The sequence below is a fragment of the Paroedura picta genome, chromosome 8 (genome assembly GCF_049243985.1).
Source record: "Paroedura picta isolate Pp20150507F chromosome 8, Ppicta_v3.0, whole genome shotgun sequence".
In the NCBI taxonomy this organism is placed as follows: domain Eukaryota; kingdom Metazoa; phylum Chordata; class Lepidosauria; order Squamata; family Gekkonidae; genus Paroedura; species Paroedura picta.
This window is the reverse complement of record NC_135376.1, coordinates 14,063,197-14,080,483: the sequence shown is the minus strand read 5'-3', so window position 1 is coordinate 14,080,483 and position 17,287 is coordinate 14,063,197. Positions and strand designations below refer to the sequence as shown.

The 17,287-nt window shown below is 46.3% G+C and overlaps 1 protein-coding gene across 2 annotated transcripts in view; it reads right to left on the bottom strand.

Annotated features, from left to right (window-relative positions):
• Nucleotides 1-2,400: 2,400 nt before the first annotated feature.
• SLC2A2 (solute carrier family 2 member 2) overlaps nucleotides 2,401-17,287 on the bottom strand; it is a 34,688-nt gene continuing 19,801 nt past the window's right edge. For both annotated transcript variants that reach the window (XM_077348413.1, XM_077348412.1), the window contains exons 5-11: nucleotides 16,661-16,776; nucleotides 14,706-14,868; nucleotides 12,288-12,475; nucleotides 11,039-11,143; nucleotides 9,882-9,983; nucleotides 8,707-8,910; nucleotides 2,401-6,266 (exon numbers count right to left, since the gene is read on the bottom strand). In XM_077348413.1, coding sequence (XP_077204528.1) covers nucleotides 6,063-6,266; nucleotides 8,707-8,910; nucleotides 9,882-9,983; nucleotides 11,039-11,143; nucleotides 12,288-12,475; nucleotides 14,706-14,868; nucleotides 16,661-16,776 — 1,082 coding nt within the window. In that variant the 3' untranslated portion in view covers nucleotides 2,401-6,062. The remainder of the gene's footprint in view (nucleotides 6,267-8,706; nucleotides 8,911-9,881; nucleotides 9,984-11,038; nucleotides 11,144-12,287; nucleotides 12,476-14,705; nucleotides 14,869-16,660; nucleotides 16,777-17,287) is intronic.

The following is a 17,287-nucleotide window of genomic DNA, read 5'->3' as shown; positions in this document are numbered from 1 at the left end:
TTATTAATTACTGGACATTATTAGCTAACCACAGTCCAGGAACATTGTTTGAATGTTCAACTAAAGCACGGTACCCATTTAGCTGAGAGATACGCTTTTGGTCTTTGGAATTATCTTAATGATTAGCAAAGTTAGTCAAACTGTAACACAGAGGAACAGAATGGACAATTGGACTGTTATGGCTAGAACTGCACAGGAGTGGAGAGTTATAAAGGGCAGATGTCTTAGAGGCTAGCATGATCTCAAGAAACCTCTGAAGCTAAGCAGGGTCAGCCCTGATTAGTACTTGGATGGGAGACCACCAAAACTACTATATAGAGACAGGCAATGACAAAACACCTCTCCTTGCCTTGAAAACTATACTGCAGGCTTTCTCAACCAAGGTTTTGTGAAACCCTAGGGCAGGGGTAGTTAAACTGCGGCCCTCCAAATGTCCATGGACTACAATTCCCAGGAGCCCCTGCCAGGGAACGCTGGCAGGGGCTAATGGAAATTGTAGTCCATGGACATCTGGAGGGCCACAATTTGACTACCCCTGCCCTAGGGTATCTTGATGGCCTTGGAAGGCTTCCCGAATGGCTGGGAGTTAATTAATTTTATATGTACATTTATATAATCAGGTGGTATGACCATATATGGTCATATTTACCTACCTCCTCCCAAAAATGGTCAACGAGAGGCCTGGAGGGGGTGGGAAGAGGTGAGGCCCCAGGTGGGCGTGTCCACAGCTATGCCTCCCAACCATATTCTGCATGATCGCACCACGTCTGGGGTTTCTCGAAGCCTGAAGACTGTTTCAGGGGGGTTCTCAGTGGTAAAAAAAAAAGGTTGAGAGAGGCTGTTATACAGAGAACCCAACTTAATGGCAGTTTCCACTGCCACTGAGCCAGGAACACATTGCTGTGTTGTGTCTGTGTAGATGTAGTGAGATGACGCTTCCAGTATGGAGAACACCAAACATAATAAGGTTTGCAGACAGTAACTTGGCCTAATGAACACACTTCTTAAAGCACTTCAGTGTATGCACAGCATCACAGTATTTGGTAATGGGGCACACAGCTTTGTGTAGTGGTTAGGAGTGCGGACTTCTAATCTGGTGAGCTGGGTTTGCTTCCGTGCTCCCCCACATGCAGCCAGCTGGGTGACCTTGCGCTCACCACAGCACTGATAAAGCTATTCTGACCGAGCAGGAATATCAGGGCTCTCTCAGCCTCACCCACCACACAGGGTGTCTGTTGTGGGGAGAGGAAAGGGAAGGCAATTATAAGCTGCTTTGAGACTCCTTCAGATAGAGAAAAGCGGCATATAAGAACCAACTCTTCTTCTTTGATCCCACAGTTCCCGGTTCAAGACAGCTTTTACTATAGTGCGGGCTTTCGCAACTAAGGTTTCAGGAAACCCTGGGGTTTCTTGACAGATCTGTAAAGGTTTCCTGCGTCGGTGGGAGTTAATTTATTATATATATTTTAAAATTTGTTAAGTGTTTATTGGGTGATAGGACCATATATGATGATTATTTGCCCCCCTTTCAAATGGCCAGTGATAGGCCTGACGGGGATGGGACGGAGAGGGGCCCTGGGTGGGCGTGTCCAGAGCTATGCTTCCCTACCATATGCTGCATGATCACACCGCTTCTGGTGTTTCTCAAAGTCTGAATGTTTCAGAGGTTTCTCAACAGTTAAAAAGTCGAGAGAACCTGCTCTAACTACTGCAATACACTGTGTCATTATGCGATGCAGTTTACAATTGTCCCTGGATCCTATTGGATAGTGTTTCTGACTTCATTACCAATTAGTGGCAATATGCCTTTCTCATTCCTTCCCCTAATTGGAACTATAATTGTTTATTTTGAATGACATTTAGGACTACGCAGTAATAGGTTTAAACTACAAGTACAACGATATAGGCTAGATATCAGGGGGGAAAATTTCACAGAGTAGTTCAGCAGTGGAATAGGCTACCTAAGGAGGTGGTGAGCTCCCCCTCACTGGTAGTCTTCAAGCAAAGGTTGGATACACCTTGGATGCTTTAGGATGCTTAGGGCTGATCCTGCGTTGAGCAGGGGGTTGGACTAGATGGCCTGTGTGACCCCTTCCAACTCTATGATTCTGTGATTCTATAATTCTATCTATGATTCTATGACTTAGGGAACAAAAGCTAATAATTGTGATGAACACCAGCCCAGCTATAAACTTTGGCCCCCTCCCCTGTGTTATCCAGATGGCTTACACATGTATATACCTCCACCACAGGAGCATCCCCTTGTAACGTATCAAGAGCCCGTCCACAGGGGCAGCTAAGGTAATTATTATTGGGACCATTCTGCAAGATGTAGATCCGGATTCAATATCTGATTTGACAACTCATAAAGATGTGGAGATCCTTAGAAATAAACAGCCATTGGTTAGTTAAGAATTTACTAAGAAAAAATAATAGGAAAGTGTATTAGAAAATCAAATACAGAGGTATACATATCAAACAGATGTTCTATCAATCCTAACTAGGGATGGACACATACCGGTTTGCAAATTCAGCCTAAACTTGGGCTGGTTCGGAGTTTGTGAACGAATTTTCTCTGAACATTTACCAGACTTGTGACTATTCTGTTCAGGTGTTCGGGGCCAGCCATTTAAACCTGACAGCTGAGCAGCGTGGGGTGTGCCTTCCAGGTGTTCCCTTCCTTCTCCCCAGCCCCAAGGAGCTGCAGGCAGGAGAATGATAGAAGGTAAGTCTCTTCTAGGGCAGACCCCACCTTCTTTCTCCTGGTCCAGATTAGGGACACTAGTTGCCCCCTGCTCAGTTTTGAAATGACTCTCCCTTTCTAGAATTCTAAAATCTACAGCCTACTCAAAAATTGTTTGATCTTTTGCTCAGATCCCGGGGCAGGATGGATCCTCCAAAGGGATGTTTCAGCAAATCTGTCCTGCTTCAGAAGCGATGCTTACTCCCTTCAAGGTCAGTGGAAGGCAAAGAGCAATAACAGTGCTGACATCACAAGTCTTGTATCTGCCATTCTTTTTCGGTAAGCCCGAGAAAACAAGCTAGCTGCCACTTCTCTTTCACAGATTAATCACATCCCCAGAGCTTTATTAATGCCTGATTTTCATGCGAGCTTTGTTACAACGTACTCCCGTTTTTGTAGAAATGCATTATCATTCTTTTTCAAATAAAGGTCAGATGAGGATTATGTTCGAAGGAGCACTCTGCTGAGCAGCAGTCCTTTCCTGCTCTTTGATAGGTAAGAAATGCCCACCCCTATCTCCGTTTCAGCCTTCCTGTTATTGCTGACTTCATTTTGTTTTCGAAAGACCTCATAAGAATTCCCCGTAATGAAGAAACAGACTCTGGCACACAGCATTTAAAAATAGACAGGGATCTGTAAGAAACAGAGATTTCCAGGCAGTGAATCCAGAAGCATAACCTGAGAGCTATCTATTGAAAACGTGTGAGCAGAAACTTAGGCTGTACCTGTTTTTAGCACAACCAGCTACCCATATTGTAGGGAGGAAGAGGCGTGGCCTACATTCAGTGACTGTTGCTCCAGGTTTTCTCCTATAGCCATCCGCTTAAAGGAGAAGGTGCTGCTATAAAACAGGGTAAACCTTTCCTGATGTATTCAAGAGGGGAGCCATGTTGATCTGAAGCAGCACAACAAAACAAAATCAGAGTCCAGTGGCACCTTTAAAACCAACAAATATTTATGCAAGGCGTGAGCTTTCGAGGGCAAGCACTCTTCCTCAGGCTATGAACCGACCATCATGACAGTGGGAATATATGAAAAGTTAATCCTGTTAAATTAGTAAACTGTGTCACAACATCCAAATACAGCCATAGGATAATTCTTTGCTAAAACAGCCCATCAGTCTTTGCAGACTTTCTCCATCCAGACCGTACAACTGAATTTGAGGGGGTTGATTGGCTTTTTTTTTTTAGCAAAGAATTGTCATATGGCTGTATTTAGATGTTGTGACACAGTTTACTAACTTAACAGGATTAACTGTTGCTTATATATTCCCACTGTCATGATGGTCGGTTCATAGTCTGATGAAGAGTGCTTGCACTCGAAAGCTCACGCCTTGCATAAATATTTGTTGGTTTTAAAGGTGCCACTGAACTCTGATTTTGTTTTACGTTCCTGATGCGTTGCACAGACGGTTCCTGTTGTCTCCCTGTTCGGACCTTTCCTTCAGTGGTGAATTTGCACTGTTTGAATGAGGCCCACCAGTTCTTGTTACCCTGAGGCAGGAACAGGAGTTCTATATCCTGCAATGAGCCAGCGTAATAACGTTGGCCTCCATTGCTATGGAAAAAGTTCCCAAGCTGTTAAAGGCACATAGGGTTGCCAGACCAGGTTTTCCCCCCAGTTCCCAAGTCATTTAGCAACCAGGGCCTATTCTACACACATTGAATAATGCACTTTCCAGCTGCTTTTGCTGCTGGATTTTACTGGGAAGAACAGGATAATCTACTTCAAACGTGCATTGAAAGTGCATTATCCATTGTATGCAGAATGGGCCCAGGACTCCGGGTTGGTGTCAGCAGTCAGCACAGTCAGTTATCTGCAGAGGCTATCTGCAGAGCCTCTCTCTAGCCTGGCAGCAGTGGAGAAAGCAGATAATACAAAGTGACTGCTACCACCCTTCAGGCACCAGTTCCCAGCAAGAAATAAAGGGTTGGCCCACAAGCTCCTGGGATGTTACAGAGACCTCTGGGGGCAATCTCCCATTTCTTGGGAGAAGCATGGTCTCTGGGGCAGAAAAAAAATGGAAATCCAGTGGAGAAGCCTATGGACACTCCAGGAGATAACACACAGCGGTAGCTAGCCCTGCCTACATTGATCCCATGAACCCATTCACCACCATACCTTATTCATATTCCATGCAGTCCTCAATCAAGAGTTACACCCTCCTAAGTGCATTGACCTTGATGGACTTTGAAGGGTGTGGCTCTGTTCAGGATGGCACTGTTTCTCTGAAAATGCAATATAGTAATTTTGGGTTCTCTGCAAATATTGCTATGTCACCTGTCCCAAGACTTGCTTCCTCGGCCAAGGGCATCCAATTCTCTAGGACTGCTAGGGGCTCATGGATGCAAATACCCCATTTCTTTATCTTTTAAATACTCAAGGGATGTGGCATCTGCACTCCTGAACCTTTAGCGGTCCTAGAGAATGTTTTAAAAACTAAAGACCTTGTGCATTGAATGGGCGGAAGTGGGAAGCGCTTGTGTAAGGGGATTAAGCAGAACTGATTTCCAGAACAGCAGTGGTTAAAACGGGTCAGCCTCTACTCTGGAGAACTGGGTTTGACTTCCCACTCCTCTACAGTTCTCTCAGAGCTCTCTCAGCCTCGTCTACGTCACAGGGTATCTGTTTGGGGAGAGGAAGGGACTCCTTCAGGTAGTAAATATTGGGGTATAAAAAACCCCCCAGCTGTCCTCCTTTTTCAAAAGGGAAATGTAATGAAACGTGACAAGTCAGTTTGGTGCAGACAGACTTAGGGAAGTGAGGCTTCTGTTCACATGGGGATGAATGCCACCATTTCCTTTTCTAAGCCATGATAATAATATCAAAACAAAAACATTGCACTTTTCTGCTTAAATGCCCCTTCCGGTAAAGCCCATACCAGATTGGGGGACCTGAACCTAAAGCATGTGTGATGCAGCCGAATCACAGTGATGTGGGACTGTGTTCAGTGCGAAATCCCGAGACTGAATGAGCACCCCACATCCTTGGGGGTTTTCCACAGTCCATCCCTCTCTCTTGTTCTCCAGCAAAGCCCACATCTGCCGAGGGCCCCCGTGAAGGATCCCTGCCTTTCCCTCCTCCGCTTTTTGAAAGCACACTCCTTGACAACCTGACACTTCTGGGCTTGACCCAAAACAAGTTCCTGGGGAAGGAGGAAACATTATAGCCCTCGACCCCTGTCTCCACCTGAAGTCGCAATACAAACTCAGCATACCAGTATCAATTTCCATGTTTTTACATGTTTAAAAAATGCTTCCCCCTAAACTTTGCCTAGAAGTATGGATGATACATGTATTTTCCCAGGTCGGCCTGGTCTCTAGGCGTTGGGGTTGCTGCCCAAATGCTCCAGTTCAGTGGCAGCTCTGGACCCTCCGCTGGATCCCTTCTTCATGCGACGGAACTCTTCGGCAATTTCTTCGAAGGACTTCCCTTTTGTTTCTGGCACTTTGAAGTATATAAAGCAACTGAAGCCAATGATCATGGCGGAAAAGATGAGAAACACATACGCTCCAGTGAATCTCTGTAGTGGGCAAAGCAGAACGAAAATCCCCAGTTAATACATTTCTCCCCGTTATCAACAATCACAACCAGTCTAGAAAAAGTTGCGTTTTGGCAACTGCGGAATATTCGTCTCTATTCCAGAACTGGGATACCATTCGATCACATGTTTTGGGTGGAATCTCAATCTTTTTCTGGAGTCTAGGGAAGCGTACATAGCTCTCTCCTTTACTGGCTGGAATCCAGTGGGGGCGGGGGGCCCACTGACAGGCCCTCCATCCCTGCTGCCAATCAGGTGGCTGACAGGGGTGGAACTTACCCCGAAAAAGAGGGAGCTCCATCGGACATGCTGAGACATGGCTCAGAAGTGGCAGCGTCATATCCGGGAGGTTGGGACAACACTGGTGTTTGGGTAGAAGCCAAATTTACCATAGAGATTTTGCCCAAATATCAGAGCTTCATGCTGGACATGGTGATGCCACTTCTAGGGAAGTGGTGCAGAATCATAGAATTATAGAGTTGGAAGGGGGCATAAAGGCCATCTAGTCCAACCCCCTGCCCAGTGTAGAAACATTGCTGTATGTCAAATGGGCCACCTTGCTCCTCTTGGTAAGTCCTCCCTTCCCCACTGGTTATCGTGTCTGGGACCCCAATGTGCACCATCTGAGTAAAGAATTATCATGTAATGAAGTGAGCAATTCACTCTGAGAATCCTGGTTAGGGGAGGTGTGTTTTGTTTTGTTATTTTTGTTCTAAGTAAAATCACGTTAAGTTTAGACAAAGTGTATTTGGTTGAAAACAGCTGAGAAGCAAAGAATGTAACTCTGTTCAGCTCTTGCTTCAGGATATGAGCTCCCCCCACCAAAAAAGAAAAAAGAAAAAAATAACAGTGTTAACTTGTACAGGGTCAGATGAGACCTTGCCAACCTCCAGTTGTTGACTGGAGATTTCCTGGAATTTTACCTGCTCTCCAGACTACAAAGATCAGTTCCCTGGAGGAAATGACTGCTTTGCAGGGCAGCTTCTAGGACATTATAACTTCCTGAGGTCCTTTCTTTCCCCAAACTCCACTCCAGTTTCCAGGAATTCCCGAAACTGGAGATTGCATCCTGAGTCAGAGGCGATACCCATTGCCTCCAGATTCATTCAGGCCATTCCCAGTTGGACATTATTTCAAATATCCCTGAGCTTGTTTTTCTCCAAAGGTGAGTATCAAACAAGAAGCAAAACGCCAATAAAATCATTAACAAAACAGCAGCCATAAAAACGACACCCTGAAAAACACTTGATTGGTCATCTAGCTGTGCCCTGAGCCTGAAACTCAGCTTGCCCCAAGCCCTCGTCGTAACCATTTGGTTTTATAGCCTCTTGATAAGGGTAGGAGTTCGGGAGTAGTCCTCCTCTCCTCCCTCTCCTCCTCTACGTTCTTTGAGAGGCTGCTCCAGAGTATGGAAGGGGGTGGCTGATCCTGCGTTGAGCAGGGGGTTGGACTAGATGGCCTGTATGGCCCCTTCCAACTCTATGATTCTATGATTCTATGATTCTATGATTCTATGATTCTATGATTCTATGATTCTATGATATAGCCCCCATCTCAGCAGCAGGTAATCATATACCAGGCAAGGGAAGGGACGGTGAGAAGATACTGTTGGGAAAATTAGAGTTGCTCAAATATTATAAAGATGGTGATGGGTTGGTGGGCCCTTAAGTCAGGTCAAGTATCCCATCACACTGTTGGGGGAAAGGGCTGCCAGGTTGCAGCTAATTTATGGCATCCCCATGGGGTTTTCAAGGCAAGAGATGTTCTGAGGTGGCTAGCCCTTGCCTGTCTCCACAGATCAGCCTTGGCTTCCCTTGGTGGTCTCCCATCCAAGCCCTAACGAGGGCCAAGCCTGCTTAGCAGTCAAGATCTGCCACATTCAGGCCAGCCTGGGCCATCCAGGTCAGGACATGCTCTTCATTAGCCTGCTGCAGGGGTGGCCAAACTGTGGCTCTCCAGATGGACTGCAATTACCATAAGCCCTTGCCAGCGCCATGCTTGCGAGTGCTCATGGTAGTTGCAGTCCATGGCCACCTGGAGAGCCACAGTGTGCCCTCCCCTGCCCTACTGCATTTTCAAACACAGAACTGGGATTTGCCATCCTTCCTCACGCATCAGGACAGAATTCTCAGCTACAGTTTTCAAATATGGGGACCTATCTCCCGTCCGCCATTTTTCATTTCCAGCCTCCCCTGTTCCCAACCATACTGTTTAAACCAGGGGTAGTCAAACTGCGGCCCTCCAGATGTCCATGGACTACAATTCCCAGGAGCCCCTGCCAGCGAATGCTGGCAGGGGCTCCTGGGAATTGTAGTCCATGGACATCTGGAGGGCCGCAGTTTGACTAACTCTGATTTAAACAGATGAAGCCCATAAAATGCCATCGTTCTCACAGGGTAATAGACAAGCAAGGCTCTCTTACAGCTATATATTGGAATAACATCCCGACCATGAAGTTGGAGAACCAGTTGGCAAAGCCAGCCATGGCGACCGCAGAGGGTCGAGGGCCTTGGCTGAACAGCTCAGCGACAATAAACCAGGGGATTGGTCCAGGCCCGAGTTCGAAGACGCTGACAAAGATGAAGATCGCCACCATACTCACGTAGCTCATCCAAGGATGGGACTCCTAAAAAATGAGAGCAAGACTCATATTAGCCATATGGCCAGGGTGCCGGTCTTCAGGGAGCGTACTTGGTGTGAAGCAGCGGATTCTGCTTTCCCTTCTGCCTTGTAAGACTGCTTTCCCTGAACTCTGGGAAACAAGGACCTAGAGTTCTAAAGCTCCGAACTTTGCTCACCCTCATGGCCTTTAGTAGTGACTCAATATAGTGATGTGGTCAGAGTGTCAGACTAGGATTTAGAGGTACGCTCTGAAGCACACCTACCTCACAGGGTTGTTGTGAAAGTAAAATAAAGGAGGGGAGAATAATGCAAGCTGCTTTGGGTTTCTGTTGAGGGGAAGGGTGAGGTATAAAAGAAGACTTCAGGCTTGGCTCACAAGTGAAGGAGGGAAGAATCAGAGTCAGGTTTGGGCCTGTTCATGACATTTGAATTGTGTCCAATTAATCCGAACTTACCTGGAAGCTTTTATACATGTCAGGCTTGTCATATGACTCCTAATAACATATTGCTTTTCCAGATGCTTCTGTTCTGGCTAGACTGAATACCCTGTAGTTCTGACTTTAGCCAGAGCTTGGTGGCGCAGAGACCAAACCCTTACCCACAGTCCCTCAGGTTCTGAAGCTGTTCTCCCCCTCCCCACTCCCCTGAAATCTCTAGGCATCAGTATACCAAGGTTTCAAGCCCACAAAGGCTGAGATAACAAATTAGTGAATAGCTACACCTAGTGGCAGAACAAAGTATTACCCTTCATAGAACAATGAGAATGACACAAAACCCTGCACAACAAAAATTAAGTCCAATAGCAACTTTAAGACCAACAAAGATTTATTCCTCACTCTTCCTCAGACCCTACAGTTCACATTGAACAGAAGAACACCCTTTGAGAAGTGAGCTGAACATTTGTGTAGAAGTATTCTACTAAACAGTGTCTAATAGGGTAGTCTAGCTACATAAATAATTCCCGAACACACTTACCTGAAGTAAGAGTCCAACAGTCATTAACACGGTACACACGAGCATGCCTAACATTCCTCCGAGAAACATGATACGCCTCCCTGCTTTCTCTACCAGAAGGAGCTAAAAAGGCAACAGTTTGGTCAGGCTTTATATCCATAATGAGGATAACAAGGTGGAAATACATGTGGGAAGACACATACAAGGGCTCAATAAATCATGCAGTTAACAGAACTCCCGTGTTCCTACTAGAAGTACATATCTTTTGTTTCAATGTGCTGTCTGGTCTCTTAGCTCGGAGGAAACCAGTTTTGTGTATTTGACTGTGAGACATAAGGAGCCCTGCAGGATCAGACCAGTGTTCCATCTAGTCCAGCTTCCTGTCTCACACAATTGCCAGGTAGTTCCTCTGAATGGCCAATAACAAGTTAGCGGGTCCAAGACCTTCTCCTGATGTTGCCTCTTGACCCTGGGCAGTTCCTCTGAATGTGGAGGTTCCCCTCAGTCACCATGGCTAGAAACCATCTTCTGTGAATCCATCTAATTCCCCTTTAAAGCTCATTCCTGTGGCCATCACTAAATCATCTGGCAGCAAGCTCCACATTGTAATCACTCAACATATTAAGCAGTTTTTTTTCTCTTTTGTCCATCTTGAACCTTCTGTCCATCCCTTTCATTGGATGTCCTCAAGTATTTTGGGAGAAAAATTCTCATTCTCTCTACTCTAGAGTTCTCTCTACTCTATGCATAATTGTATAAACCTCTATTACATTCCCATGAAAATTCCAAGAAGTCACCTGGTCTACACATTCATTCCTCACAGATGGGAGTGGCCTGGGTCTATAGCCATTTGTATTTTTGGTGGACACAGGCAATATATCTTTCCCAGCATGGAAGATGGAGAAAGCACAGCCGTGATGGTCCAAGATCTTCTGATGCCCAAGACAGACTGTCCAGCTGGAGCCCGGCATGGTAGTAAAAATATAAACTAGATAATATGCTTTTTTCCTGCTGTCTTAGGTGAACTGTGTCAGCTGTCTGGTATCTTACTCTAGCAAGCCCTTTGTACAGCCTTCAAAGGAGTGCACAAGGAGGAGGAAAATCAACAACAGCCCCAATTAAGCAGAAAACAGTACGAGATGATTGCACTCATGGAAGTATTTAAAGCTTTTACTTACCGCAACAACAGTGAACAAAGTGTTTATAGCTCCAACACCGATGGTTGCATAAACAGGTTCTTTGATTCCAGCTTCAGTAAAAATGTCTGTAGAGTAGTAGAAGATCTAAGGGAGCAGATGAAAATCGACAGTGGAAAAATTCAGTGTCTGCCAGTGGTTCTCAACCTTCCTAATGCCGCGACCCTTTAATACAGTTCCTCATGTTGGGGTGACACCCAACCATAAAATTATGCAAGTGTTCTTTCACAGAAATTAAACCAAAACTGACCAATGGTGTGAAAATCCATTGTTCAGGATTGTATATAAATTGGGTTTCTTTCTGGGGTTTTTCACTTCTGCCTCTTGTCCCACCATGCCGATCTCGCTCTTTTCCACTGCTCCAGGCAGACAAACGCTCGATATCGATCTACCCCGCAAGGCTGTTGTGTGGATGGCGAACCCCCCGCTAAGCTGCTTGCCCTGCTGCGACCCCTGTGAAAGGGTCGTTAGACCCCCAAAGGGGTCCCGAACCCCAGGTTGAGAACCACTGGTGTACACCCACCTTTCTCAGCCAAGGTTTTATGAAATCCTGTTTTTTTGACAGCCCTGCAAGACTTTCTCCAATGGGTGGGAGTTAACTAATTTTAAAAATATTTTAAAACTTTGTTATACATTTCTTCAGGTGACATGACCATGTATGGTCCCCAACTGCTTCCTCCTCAAAATAGCCAATGATGGGCCTGGGGGGGGGTCCCCGGGAAAGGGGAGGGTCCCCGGGTGGGTAGGTCCACAGCTATGCTTCCTAACCACCTTCGGCACGATCGGGCCACTTCTGGGGTTTCTTGAAGCCTGGGTAATGTTTCAGGGGTTTCTCAACAGTAAAAACATTGAGAAAGCTTGGTCTACACAGAAAGAGACACTGACACTGCCTTGGCTGCAGTTCTTTCCCCCTCCTTAAAGATCCTGGAAACTGTATGCATCTCACTAACCGTTTACGCACTGGAGGTTTCATGCCAGGCTGCAGGCAGGAGATTTAATCGTGGCAGGTTGCCCCACCTCTTCCTGCACCCACACAGGGGAGCATTTGGCCCGGTGCGCCTTATCCACCCCCAATTTGTGCTCCGCCATGGAAGCTGGGGCAGTGAAGTTCCCAGTGCGTAAACGGTCACTGAATCCCCCAGGCTCACCTTCTTCCTTCATTTACTTCCCTTCAAAGCACCGAGACGTACTTCTTTCTATCCATTTGATACTTCTACCCCCACAAACTCACAGCATTGATCCCTGAGAACTGCTGAGCGAGGTGCACCATGATGGCCACTAAGAATGGCTGCCTGTAGGTGGTTGAAGTGATGAGCTGCAAAATGGAAACTGGCTTCTCTTTGGAGGCCTCCTCTTTTTCTCTTTCCATTTCCTCCAGGTCTTTGGTGGGGTCATAGTTGCCTCTCAGCCACAGTAAGCCTGGGAAAGAGGGCAGGAGAAATGAGGTGGGTTTTTTTTCCTCCTTTTTTCTGACTCACACCCCCAACAAAGTTAAAAACAACTTTATCCCCCCTCTTATATTCCACCTTTGGCTCAGGGCAGGAAACATCAGAAAATAAGAATATTTGGTTACCGTAAATTACAATATTTATTTTATTTATTTATTTATTTTAATTTATATACTGCCCTCCCCAGAGGTTCAGGGCGGTTTACATGGAACATATGAATGATACATAAAATAATCTATAACACATGAGTAACCATGCAATAATAGTTGTAACAATAAACAGTGTAAACAATGCTACAGTAAATGGTACAAACAAGTCCAGAGCACTCTGGTGGAGTTCTGAGAGGGAGGAGAGCAGGGGCCCTTCATTCGCTGTTGGTTGTACCTGGTCTCAACCAAATATACAATAAAAAAATAATTCAATAAGTTGGGTCTGGGTTTTAAAATTAAATTAAGCTTAAAACCCCCTCCTCATTATAACTAGAAGCTTACGGGGGGTGGGGGGGGCTTGGTCAGTGTTTGGCCAGCTCTGGGTTGGGAAATACCCAGAGATTTTGGGGATGGACCCGGGAGTGGGTGGGATTTGGGTCAGGGAGGGACCGCATTGGAGTAGAATGCTGTGGTGTCCACCCTCCAGATCAGCTATTTCCCCCCAGGGGAACTGATCTCTGTTGCCCGGAGACGAGCTGGCCTCCCTCGTTCCCTTCCTGGCCTTTGTAAAAGCAAAAAGATGGGATACAAATTTTGTAAACAAGTAAATGTTTGCCCATGTTGACAGTGACCTGTCCGATTAGGGTTGCTGACTGTGGGTTGGAAAATTTCTGGAGATTTTTTTTGGGGGGGGGGACTCAGGAGAGTGGGCTTTGAGGAGGGGGATCCTGGCGAGCTCTGGAGGGGGTCCGCAGCCTTTCCCCTCCTGCCTTAATGGCCTCAGCCACAAGCTAGGGAGCTGGCCTTTCCATTGTTCCCCCTCCTGAGTGTTCTCTCGTGGTTTCTGTGCCTGGGAGGGGGGCGGAGCCTGCACTCTTACCTGTCTTAAACTACCTCCTGTCTCTACCCCTCTCAGTCCTCCTTGAGCCCGCCAATTAACCCAGGTGGTGATGTCACTTCTGGTGACATGTCACTTCCAGAGGGCATGGCCAGCTGACATCACTTCCGGGGCTCCTAGAAGCCTGAGAAGGGGCTCCTCCATGGTCAAAAGGTTGAAAAGGGCTGCTTTGGAGGGTGAACTCTATGGCATTCTACCTCACTGAGGTCCCTGTCTTCAAATCTCCAGGATTTCCCCATTTGGTTCTGGCAACCTGACCAGCCTGTCCCCCACTGGCAGCCATAGGAAACCTAGTATTGCTATGCTGGATTCGTGCTTTTTTCCACTGCTGTGTGGCTGCATTGAAGCAAGATAGTCTGCAAGTAGATAAATACATGGTGCAGCATTGCGCCCCCAATATCTCTTTTCCCCCAGAAGCAAAAATAATGAACTGGGAGGGGTGGATCCCAGTGAAGAAACAAATATAGCAAAACACAGATGCACTGGGAAACCAATATGGCCATAAAATATCCAAATTGGACTTATATAGAGTCGTCTCTCTTCACTAATTCTTTTATTCTTATTATTTCACACAAGTCCCGACGCGTTTCGCCTTACAGCTTTCTCAAGGGACAATGGTTTTTATATTTAAGGACCAACTTCAACTTATAAAGGAATCTCTTGATAGAACATAAGGTCATACAATAGCTAAACTTAGTTTCTAGTGCATCAGACACAATGGTCATGACGTTGGGGGGGGGGGGTAATCCATCTGTGAAGGCCTCTTGTGGCGCAGAGTGGTAAGGCAGCCGTCTGAAAGCTCTGCCCATGAGGCTGGGAGTTCGGTCCCAGCAGCCGGCTCAAGGTTGACTCAGCCTTCCATCCTTCCGAGGTCGGTAAAATGAGTACCCAGCTTCCTGGGGGGTAAACGGTAATGACTGGGGAAGGCACTGGCAAACCACCCCGTATTGAGTCTGCCATGAAAACGCTGGAGGGCGTCACCCCAAGGGTCAGACATGACCCGGTGCTTGCACAGGGGATACCTTTACCTTTGCCTTTACCTTTATCTATCTGTGATGCCCCTCTCTCCAAAACTGGCCTCCGATTTGGGCCTGCATGACAGCTCATGGAGGAGTGACAGCTGAGAGAATGAATATTTATCAAAGCGGTCTTACTTTTCTTTGCGTCCTCCGCCTTGCCGAGTTTGATGTACAGGTACCTCGGACTCTCCGGGCAAAGAAATAACATGAATAGCTGAAGGGCAGCTGCAGCGCCAGACAGGGAAATAAGCATCGGCCAGAGGCTTTCATTGCCCAATAGCATGCGCAGGCCGAGGACCTGGGGAAAATGTTATTAAACTGTACGGCCATATTCCTTTGTCAAGCAAGTGACTTTTGGCACGAACAGTGAATAGATCACATGTTAATAAACCATTTCGACAAACAGTTCAAGGAAATGTACACCAGCCTGAGTCCAAAAATAAATGGCAGGTAATAAATACAGTTGTTGTTATTATTAATAACAGTAGTGGTACTAGAAGCAGTTTTAAGAATTCCCCTTTCAGGGATGACAGCCTCCAGGTGGCACCTGGGGATTCCCCAGGATTACAGCTCATCTCCAGACTACAGAGATCAGTTCCTCTGGTGAAAATGATGCTTTGGAGGGCAGACTCTATGGCCTTGTTCCCCACTGACGTCAAAGTCCTCCATCTTTGTGTCCATCCTTATGTCTCTTATGTCCCTTTCTTGCAAGCTCAGGGAAAAGCCAATGACCATTTGGGAGTTGGGAGGCGAATTTCATCCAGGCCAGGCTGGCTAGGGATTCTGTTTGTTGTTGTTGTTGTTGTTTTGGGGGTAGGCATCTGGACATGGAACTGTGGTCACTGTGAGTGGGCAGGTAGTTGTGATTTTACTGCATTCCTCAGGAAGGTGGACTAGAAGACCCTGGAGGTCCCTTCCAACTCTATGATTCTATGATTCTATTCTATGATCCTCACATCTCCAGGAGTTCCCCTTCTTGGATCTGAGGCCCCTCCCAAAATCACATGAGCAAGCCCAAAATCATGGAAGAGGGCCTTTGGAGAAAAGGGAAATGAGTTGCTAGGGACCCCCTGACATTAGGAGTGCACTGAGTTTGTATGAGATTTTTAGATATGCAGTGGCCAACGTTAGCTTGAAAAATTCCTGAAGATTTGGTGCAATGCCCAGAAAGGGAACTCAGTGGGGATGCGATACCATTGAATCCACCCATTAATCCTGCCATTTTCTCTTAGAGGAATTGACGTATATAGTTTGAAGACCAGCAGTTGTTATTTCACGGCTGAATTTGCAAGAAGCTTTTATTCCAATCCCAGGTTGATTCAGTCCCTGCCGTCTCCACTGAATGTGATTTCCATTTTTATTTTCTCCAGTTTAAATTTTCCCTCTGCAACAAGCATGACTAATCCGGAGTGAGCCTACCTTCCCCCCACAATATCCTAGAGTGGATATAACCCTCAATATATGAGAAAGCATGCAGCTCTCTGCCTGTTCTGAACTTGCTGCTGAGCTCCGTGGTAGAGAAGCCCTGATTGGCCAATGCTTCAGTTCCTCATTCCCATGCTGCAAGCTTGCCTTAAAAGGGGAAGCTCTAACTTCTTTTGGCAGAAGTTCCAGAAGCCCTAATTTCTCTCGGCAGAGATTTGCCTCTTGGGTTTTCTTTTCTCCTTCCTCTGCTGTCTCCAATCCTCTCCCCGCCCCTTCAAGAAAAAAGAGGCTCCTTCTGTGCTTGGCTGCCCACCCCCCTTCTGAGCTTCCCTAACCATGGGCAGAACACTATTCTGTTGCAATGGGGGGGGGATAGAGGAAGACCTGAGTTCAAATCGATCTGGATTCAGCAGGATTCACAATGGAATAAACAAAGTAAGTGCAGATTCAGCCCTAGTGAACTCCAGATCCCACCCGGAGGCTGGCAAACCTACATGCAATGCCAATGAGAAATCAGAATCATCATAAACTGAGGAGTCGCTCCAAACCCAGCCAGTGGAATTCTAATACGAAGCTTGCTCATCCACCATTAATCACATGATTCATAGATATCACAGCATGCATGAGTGTCACTATCAATCATTCCTCCATGCGTCCCTTCCTACCTGGCTGATGAGAATGCCAATGACTGTGGCAAGCTGGTGGAACGTCCCCAGTGCCCCTCGAAGGGGGGTAGGTGCTATCTCTCCAACATACAGTGGCACAATTCCAGACATGATCCCTGGGGATGGGCAAAAACCAGCAAAGGAGTCACTTAACTGATCACAGAAACTTCCTAAGGAGAACAATCAATTACCTTCACAGTCTTTGCTTCTAAGTGACACCAGCATGCGATGGTTTTAAAAATACAGTAATATTCTAAAGGGGTGGGTTTGTTGGTGATGGTTGTTTTGAGAAATACACAGCACTTGATTCAATGTGGCTTATTCTTATGTCATTTGTGCCTTATGTGTATTTAATTTATAGTACACTTCACTATTCTGGTTAGGTCCCTTGGCTGGGGAATCTTTCTGATAATGCTTTAGAGATGCTGAGCCCCCACTGGGGGTCGGGATCCCTCCCCTAGTTCCCACTCCAAGCAGCTGCAGGAGAAAGGAATACATAAAAAATGACAGTCAGGCCAATGGCATCAAGTCACCTCCAGGGAAAACATGGAAGTGATGTCACTCCATTCTAGGAATCTCCAGAAATTCTATATTTCCTGCGATTCCTAGAGAGGATTGACATCACTT